Source organism: Nannospalax galili, unplaced genomic scaffold (assembly GCF_000622305.1).
Source record: "Nannospalax galili isolate Female #2095 unplaced genomic scaffold, S.galili_v1.0 scaffold514, whole genome shotgun sequence".
NCBI lineage: Eukaryota > Metazoa > Chordata > Mammalia > Rodentia > Spalacidae > Nannospalax > Nannospalax galili.
Window position 1 is genome coordinate 3,252,100 of NW_008336076.1, and position 9,699 is coordinate 3,261,798.

A 9,699-nucleotide genomic window follows, 5' to 3' on the forward strand; every position below is an offset into this window, starting at 1 on the left:
TTAAGGATTAACCTACAATTTCAAATAACATTGGTGATTTTGGAGCACTCATGTTTCAGGACTGAAGCAACCCTGCCTCCTTAAGGTTAATCAAAACTCAATCTTGCCTTTAGCAGGCTTGCTAAGGTTTTTGTGATTTAGTATGCATCAACAGATAAACTTTCAATTATTGTGATAAGCACACCCCAAAATAACACCATAATCAAAAGGCACTGGTGTATCCGGTAACTATTCCAAATAAATTATTTTGATGGATGGGATCTTTGCTTAATTTCAGCTAAAACAGAAATGTTCAGAAATTCAGTTAGTTTTGCTGCGGTTAAACTGCAAACAATTTCTGGTTTTAATAATGGTCAGTCTTTTTTCTTTAAGCTGCATAGACCTCTTTTACAGAAATTTTAACTTAAGTCATTTTTCATTTTTAGAAATAATTATTTTACCAGAAAACAGTATTTAAATCAATATAACTGGAGGAATTCACACCTCTTGTTTTATTTTTAATTATTCTCCATCTAAAGCAGTTTCACCTTTACCAAAGGTATTTCTATCATGTTCGTTAACCAATTTCAAGTGTTCTTCTCATCTAACTGAAAGGAAGCCTATCCTTTTACTCCTGTGTATCCATGCACATTGCACTAAATTCCATTGCCTGTGACTTCTAAATTATTCTCTGAGCCCTGTTTCAAATCACTTACAGTTCCTTACCAATCTAATAAATGCCCCACTGTAGTAACCTGTGGGTTCTCATTTTCAGTACTTAGTATTTTTACAGTTTTTTTGTTTTGTTTTGTTTTGTTGTTTTGTGTTTGACAGTCCTTAGTCTCACAGAGATCTGCCTGCCTCTGCCTCCCAAGGGCTGGGATTAAAGGCGAGGGTCACCAGGCCCAGCATAAAGGAAAAGAAAGATCCTAATACAAATTCTTTAGAAACACATCATGGGATTACTGAATTTTTAGGTCTTTTAGATGGTTCTGCACTGCCCTTACATTTATATTCTCTCCTTTTTTTAAGTCTTGAAGTGAATCCCTTGACACTAGAAGAATTTAGATACTGATTACTTGCGATTGGTTCCTGGTGATTTGCTCTTAATAATTTCCAGTTGAGTTTAATGAAAGTATGATCCTGAAATGCTGCTTCATTAAAATTGCATCTTTTCTCCTTTAAGTGTGGTTTCAGTCATTTCCCTCATTTTGTGGTGTATTTTTCTCCCCTTAAAAAGTAATGATCGAGAAAGCAGAAACAATTAAGGAAACCACATCAGTTCTTCCTAGAGCTCTACCACCCCTCCCGTTTTCTGTGGGTGAAAGGATGCAAGATGGGCTTCCGTAGGCTTAATGCTACTATTTTCTAAGGGGATGAGATTGTTTCAAAATATATACAGTTTTAGACCAGAAATAAATGAAGGTTATAGTAAAGTGAAGAATCTGTTGCATATACAAAGAAGTAAGGTCTTTAGTATTTTCAATATATATAAAGGTTGATTAAGTTATACTTGTGCGGCATTCAGACCTAATTTCACTGAATTGGTGATTTGCAAATGAATATCTACATGGATCCTTTTTAAAAATCCAAATGCAAATGAGTACAACTGCAGTAAAATATATTTGCAAATGAATCCTGTTGCTTTATTCATTTATTGTGTAATTACTGCAATCCTTCCCACCTTGTTTTCAGTATTTCTTAATCATTAAGTCGGAAGCATGACAGCAGTGCCAGCCCTGGCATGATTCTCTTTGACTAAAACCTTGTAAATTAACACAATTAGCACAGCATCATCCTGCTAATTAACTTCCACTGTCTGGTGCAGTGGTTTTGCAAACAAGGAAGAGGGAGTCAGAAGGGAATCAACATGCCATTCTGTTACCAAACTGTGTGTTCTGTTCAGTTTAGCTCAGCGAGTCAAAGCTGGCCATGTCAGGAGCCAGAGTCAAGCAATGAGGAGCTGAAGGGGTTGGGGGGAGGAGAGTAAGGGGATAGGAGCTGTCAGCACAGCCCAGGGAATTCAGAAGGGAGCTGATGCCACAGATGCTAGACCAGGCCTCTTTCTTATCAAGGAATCTCTGCCAGAGGGCACAAGACGGTTTGCAAAATTCACTTTGGGTAATACAAAAGAGATTAAGGAGGGCTGCTTAATATAGCTGTGCCCGAACAAGAAGTGTTCGAAGCAAGCTGAGATTAGAAGTGGATGAGCCAGCACTGAGAAAAGAAGAACAATGTTCCAGTTTTCTTCTGTAACTAACTGTATGGAACCCTCGAGGGGACATTATAAATAAAGTGCTTCAGGCATGACTTTCATAATATATGAAATAAGGCAATTTCTGAAGTCTTTTTAAAATTGTAAATTAAAATGATTGATTCTAACTGCTTAGTATTTTCTCTTCAGTGAGAAAATACCCACTTTTTTTAGAGTTCACTACAAAGTCACCTGCTTCAGTTAGTGATAGAATTACTTATATGGTCTCATTACGGAGCTGTACCCTTTCAGGTACTTCGACATGGCTTCCTTTAGAAATGTAAGGCGTTAGAATCTAGATTCTCCATCCTTACGTTCCATTCTGCCCCTGTTTCCTCTTCCCTTCCCCGCTAGTGCCTTGGCGTCTATAAGGGGAGGAGATTGTCAGAGAAGGAGGGAGAACAACACTAGAAGCCCGACAGACAAGTGATGCTTGTTTTTTTTTTTCAGACTCAACAACAGAACTGGGAGGCAGAGAGGAGCCAGTTGTAATTCATACCGAGTTGTAGGCTTTGTGCGATGAAAGCGGTGGAGCGCTGCCTGGGAGATTGCTTTGCTGCACTCCACGAAGCAGATTTGAAACTGTCGTGGACTACTTTAGATGAGAGTTGGATTATGGAATGACCTGCTATGTCTGTGTCAGATTGTTCTGCGCAGGGAGCATTATACTGTGCTAACTAGGTGTTCAGTACCAAATAAGAGAGGTATCCTAGATGCGATCTGTCAGCTGTGTCTCATTTTTATATTGTTAAAATATAAAACAGAAACCGTGGTGTGGAGAGCCAGAACTAGGTGGTGTTCATGCTAACAATATCGAATACCAGATATTTAAAATGTATGTGTATATTATTGTAAGAAACCATGAGTGAATTCTAATTTGACAGGATTGTGTGTGTACATATATATGTGTGTATGTGTCTAACAAATAACTTGATGGATTTGACAGAAATAAGGTTTCCTTATCTGTTTTTTAAAATTGGGTCTTCTGCAGAGTTTTCATTAACATTCAGTTTACTTTTTACACAAGGTGAAAATTTTATCCCATTTTGAAGAGTTCATTTTGCAAAGATCACATGTAGACATTACAACCTGTGCATATATTTTTCTGTGCCCATATTAATGGAAGATAATAGGTAACAAAAGTAGTCAGGAGAAAAATTTTAAGTGTTCAGATGAATATCTAAGTAAATTTACTGTTTTTCCCCAAACCCTTAGGCTTGAAGATGCAGTGGACGCCGGAGCATGCCCAGTGGCCAGAACAGCACTTTGACATCACCTCAACCACTCGGTCTCCTGCCCACAAAGTTGAAGCCTACAGAGGTCATTTGCAGCGCACCTACCAGTACGCCTGGGCGAATGATGACATATCTGCTCTGACTGCATCCAACCTTCTAAAAAAATATGCAGAGAAGTATTCTGGCATTTTGGAAGGTCCTGTGGACCGGCCGGTACTCAGCAATTACTCAGATGCGTCGTCGGGACTAGTGAACGGTCGGAAAAATGATAGCGAGCCCTGGCAGCCCTCCTTGAATTCGGAAGCTGTTTATCCCATGAACTGTGTTCCGGACGTCATCGCCGCCAGCAAAGCTGGAGTCAGTTCAGCCCTCCCTCCGGCAGATGTCTCAGCGAGCATAGGGAGCTCCCCTGGGGTGGCCAGCAACCTGACAGAACCGAGTTACTCCAGTAGTACCTGTGGAAGCCACACTGTACCTAGTCTTCATGCAGGGCTCCCATCTCAGGAATATGCTCCAGGATATAACGGATCGTATTTGCATTCTACCTACGGTAGCCAGCCCGCACCTGCACTTCCGTCGCCCCATCCATCCCCTCTGCATAGCTCGGGGCTCCTGCAGCCCCCACCTCCTCCTCCTCCGCCACCTGCCCTGGTCCCAGGCTACAATGGGACTTCGAATCTCTCCAGTTACAGCTATCCCTCCGCTAGCTACCCGCCTCAGACTGCTGTGGGGTCTGGGTACAGCCCCGGCGGAGCACCCCCTCCTCCTTCAGCATACCTACCTTCAGGAATTCCTGCTCCCACCCCTCTGCCTCCCACCACCGTTCCTGGCTACACATACCAGGGTCATGGTTTGACACCCATAGCACCCTCAGCTCTGACAAATAGTTCGGCAAGTTCTCTCAAAAGGAAAGCTTTCTATATGGCAGGGCAAGGAGATATGGACTCCAGTTACGGAAATTACAGCTATGGCCAACAGAGATCTACACAGAGTCCTATGTACCGGATGCCCGACAATAGCATTTCAAACACAAATCGAGGGAATGGCTTTGACAGAAGTGCTGAAACATCATCCTTAGCATTTAAGCCAACGAAGCAGCTGATGTCCTCCGAACAGCAAAGGAAATTCAGCAGCCAGTCCAGTAGGGCTCTGACCCCTCCTTCCTACAGTACTGCTAAAAATTCATTGGGATCAAGATCCAGCGAATCCTTTGGGAAGTACACGTCGCCGGTCATGAGTGAGCACGGGGACGAGCACAGGCAGCTCCTCACTCACCCGATGCAAGGCCCAGGACTCCGTGCAGCTACCTCATCCAACCACTCTGTGGACGAGCAACTGAAGAACACTGACACACACCTCATTGACCTGGTCACCAATGAGATTATCACCCAAGGACCTCCCGTGGACTGGAGTGACATAGCTGGTCTCGACCTGGTGAAGGCTGTCATTAAGGAGGAGGTTTTGTGGCCTGTGTTGAGGTCAGATGCATTCAGTGGGCTGACGGCCTTACCTCGGAGCATCCTTTTATTTGGACCTCGGGGAACAGGCAAAACATTATTGGGCAGATGCATAGCCAGTCAGCTGGGGGCCACATTTTTCAAAATTGCCGGTTCTGGACTAGTCGCCAAGTGGTTAGGAGAAGCAGAGAAAATTATCCATGCCTCTTTTCTTGTGGCCAGGTGTCGCCAGCCCTCCGTGATTTTCGTTAGTGACATTGACATGCTTCTGTCTTCTCAAGTGAGTGAGGAACACAACCCAGTCAGTCGGATGAGAACCGAGTTTCTGATGCAGCTGGACACTGTACTAACTTCGGCTGAGGACCAAATCGTAGTGATTTGTGCCACCAGTAAACCAGAAGAAATAGATGAATCTCTCCGGAGGTACTTCATGAAACGACTTTTAATACCACTTCCTGACAGCACAGCGAGGCACCAGATAATAGTACAACTGCTCTCACAGCACAATTACTGTCTTAGTGACAAGGAGTTTGCACTGCTCGTCCAGCGCACAGAAGGCTTTTCTGGACTAGACGTGGCTCATTTGTGTCAGGAAGCAGCGGTGGGCCCCCTCCATGCTATGCCCGCCACAGACCTTTCAGCCATTATGCCCAGCCAGTTGAGACCCATTACATATCAAGACTTTGAAAATGCTTTCTGCAAGATTCAGCCTAGCATATCTCAAAAAGAGCTTGATATGTATGTTGAATGGAACAAAATGTTTGGTTGCAGTCAGTGATAACGTCTTTAACAAAATGTAATGAATGTTGGCACACACACACATACAACCTGCTACATAGGGACTAGAACCCCTTTCCAGTAGTGTTTAAATTGCAATGGGTACTGGGGAAGACAACGGTTAAGTTGCATCTTTAGAGTCAGGGTAGATTTGGAGGAAATGCGCATCAGATGAGAGCCTCTAATTTGAAAGCCCCAGGTGACAGAAAGCATACATACATGGATGCTCAGTTCGGTTCAAGCTAGACAACACTCACCGAGGAGCAAGGTGCAAGTGTGTTGATTCTGGAAGGACATGAACCTCGTGTGTTGATTCCATTCTGCTGTTCTTGAGATTTAGTTGCTGTCAAGTGCCTGGAGTGGTGCTTTATTTTTTTGTTTGCCTCACAATTACATTGGTGGCATGTGCTAATATAAAGAGCTTTAACTTCAAACATTATTGGACTAAAGAGATGAACGGTTGTGTTACGACAGAAAACCAGATTTTTGCCATTTTAAGAGCAACAGTATTCCTCAATCCTGTCTGTTCTGCAGTGTTAAGCTAAGAACAGGTAAAACAGGGTAACGGTAATCTGGACCTTAATTTCTGCAGTTCATTTCTTTTAATGTTCTTGTCTGAAAAAACTCAGGAAAGTGATTGTGATTTGTACAGTACCTCAAAGGAATGTGTTGGAAGCACTATGTACTGCTGAGAGTAATCGGATAGGCTTCAATGTTACTTTATATTAAAATGTATGTTTACCTCAACAATTGGAAAATGGCAAGGAAAAATACTTTGAATGTATCCAGAAAAATACTGAAGTGTGATACAACTGAATATTTACAATTTAAAGGAGAAGTGGAAGGATTTTTTTATGTTCTTTTACTAATTATGGGGAATTAACCAGAGCAGAACAGTAACTGCAAAAGTTCTATACATTGCTCCTTGATAACTAAGTGAAAATGTTCTTAAAAGGTACACTGGTTAATTGAACGCTACGTATTCAGTTTGTGTTAGTGTCTAGAACAGTCAGCTGCAAACCTGTTTAGGACCCTGAAAGTCACAGTACCTAAAAACGACCGCCTTTTACTGCTTAGGGAGTAGTGGTGGTGGTGATGGTAGTTTGCAAGTTCTCCCTTAAACTGCTGGGAATGGTGTCATTCTATTCACTAATATAGTTTCTAGGCTTGCTGTGCTGTTTAATAGAATGCAGCGGATAGAACCAAAACAAAGAAACTCACAACTAAATATAAACAAAAAGCGACCACCTGCTACATAAATCCACAGAGAACCTCTGCTTTCCCACCCCATTCTGGCGTCACTCTGATCAGTGCAATTTTGCTTCTCATTTTGAAATCTGGGCTGTAGTAATCTCACGTTCATTTCTACCTCAGTTTCATTCTATTTCTTTTGGAAAGTAAGTGGAAAACTAGAAGCTGGACATGCATCCCGCAATGTGGCTTGCCAAACGTGAGGTTTTTGTTGTGTTCTGTTTTCTTCCATGTCTTGTCATAATCTAGTTTCCCAAATCAGTCTTTATGCGTTCTTTCACCCCAGTCTACGCCCCATAGCATATGCGATTTTCTTACTTCCCTGTCTTCTCCTGCTTCCCACCAAGTTGTTCTTCGTATCCTTTAATGCATCATGAGCAACTTTTATTGAAGGCTGTTCACCGAGGCCTCTCGACAGTCTGTGCAGGCCAGAGCTTCCTAGAGCCACTGCCCGTGCGTAAGCAGAGCAGAACAGCCTAGCATTTTGAATGTATTTTCCTGGGTTTTGTCCTTCCTTTTTTTACATTTAGAGATGCAGTAACTCTTGCAGAGCACTGGCATTTTATGTATTCAACAAGTGATGTACATTTTTAAAGAAATCTTAAATAAATGCAATGAGAAGCCCCAAGAAAGGTCTTTCTGTTATTTTTTTCCTTCAGAATTTTTGCTGAGATCATCCGCAATGTCATATTCATTCTCTGAAATAATCACCTAGAGAAGAGGAATGAGGGACTTCATGGTACTTCAAAATTTTATGGTGTTTCATTAGTAATTCCCTTTTTGATTTTTCATGTTGCTAAAAAATGAGCAAATGGACAAGAATTTAATGTACTATGGTAGTCTATCAACCAACACTGTTCTTAAACATAAATATTCCATATTTTAATAGCAGTGCCTTTCATTAAGGATACAAAAAAATACCACTTAAGCAAGCCCCCTGCTTTTCTTAGGGGGCTAAATACTACAGTCATGTTCTGAGTCTACCCTGTGCACTGCACATGGTAAGCAGATTCTAGTGTATACATTAACTTGTAAATCTGTACTGATCTCACCCACAAGTTTGCTTTATTGCACAGTGCTGACCTATTTTCTCTCTTTTAGACATCTCATCTCATTTCCGCCAACATGCTGTATTCATGTAAAAGCATCTGGCAAGTTTTGACAAACCCAGTCTTCTTTAGACAACTTTGGAAAAGCCAATGTTGACCCACATTTTTTGTGGTGTGAAACTTAATGCCAAATATATGACTATATGATTGTGTTTCACACTCACAAAACAGAATAAACTGAAGTCATACATGTTGGCTTTTAGCTTAAATGACTTTAAATTAATTTGAGAGCTGAGTGGTCAAAAATCCATGTATTTAAGCAGAAGCTGAAATTATGTGTGATTTTCATTTAGCCTGGTCTGGTGTAGGGATTATCTGTTAGCAAACTGGGCAGGTTGGAGCAATGAAGGTCTGCTGAAAGAACGAAGATTGACCTTTGAGTAGATCACACTCTCCTGTGCATCTGTAATTCCACATGACAGCATTATAAGAGCTGCTATAGACTGTCCTAATCAGGAGCTCTTTTCTGATCATCCATTTGAGAGCAAAGGGTAGAATGAGTCCCAGATCTCTGGCAATGAATGTATACAGTCTGTGACACTACAACTGAGTAATTGGGCCTCATACTCTTGGTCTCTCTGTGACTGGTTAGAATTTGGAGAAGGCTCCTCATAAAGGTAAGGTAATGAACCAGTCCAATTCCCTTGCTGTCTGGCCAGGAGATTCAGGCAGCCTACTTTACAGCCCTTAATTCCCTTCTTCACAACTGTAATAACATTTCCAACAGGGACAAAAAGGAAGCGAGAGAACCTACTTCAGTAGAAGGATCAATAGAGATTCAAGAGGTAGTTCATAATGACTTTGTATGGGACACAAGTGGAAACACTCTACACTTCTGGCATGCTTCTCTCCAAAATATTGAGAACATTAGTAAGAATATAGAGAACTTTGCTGACTGAGCTGATCAATGGGATGTGAAGGCAGTATACTTTAAGGCTATTTACTTTCACACGGAATGTTTATCTATTAGTCAGTTTGTATTCTACTCAAATGCAGATAGACGGGTATAATGTTTTCTTGTGCATTTGAAACCTATCAAGGAGAAAATAAACCATTCTACTAAAATACATTGGCCAAACACCATCTGGGCAAGTGATAAAAGCTATCCAGAGGCTATACTATGTAAAAGAGCAAGGTCAATTTACATGGACTGCATAGTACTTGGCTATGCAGTTTCGAAAAGAAAACATCCAAAAAATCCAAATTAATTCTTACAATAGGTCATTGTAAATTTAAATATATTTCTGGGTTGGAAAGTACATTTTAGAGGCATTTAGAATCACTTTCTCTAGAAATATATCCAACTTCAAGCAGACAGATATTTCTATAATCCACTCTTGTGTTTTTTTGAGAAACATGATCTTTGAATCTGTATTGCATAATGAAAGGGACACAATTTATTGAACTATTGAGGCCACTGAAATAAAGTTCTAATATATATAAATATAAATATAATTGGTATATGTGTGTGCGTGTGTACGTGTGTGTGCTTTTCTACCACCACCTATTTGAACTTTAAAACAAACCCATTTTTACATTAAGCAGAAGCAACTGGTTTCTTCCTTTCGTCCTATGTGCCAAGATACACAGGACTACTTCATGGTTCTGTTTTTAATATGATTTTTTTCTTAAGAAAA

At 41.0% G+C, this 9,699-nt stretch overlaps 1 protein-coding gene across 2 annotated transcripts in view; it reads left to right on the top strand.

The window, feature by feature from the left end:
• The window catches only part of Fign (fidgetin, microtubule severing factor), a 141,819-nt gene that overhangs the window by 129,323 nt on the left and 2,797 nt on the right, over positions 1–9,699 (top strand). Inside the window, exon 2 of one of the 2 annotated variants that reach the window (XM_017797579.2) lies at positions 3,449–9,699. This exon is cut by the window's right edge and continues 2,797 nt beyond it. In XM_017797579.2, the coding sequence (XP_017653068.1) occupies positions 3,457–5,703 (2,247 nt within the window). In that variant the 5' untranslated portion in view covers positions 3,449–3,456 and the 3' untranslated portion in view covers positions 5,704–9,699. The remainder of the gene's footprint in view (positions 1–3,448) is intronic. The other variant, XM_008830905.3, reaches the window with a different exon arrangement.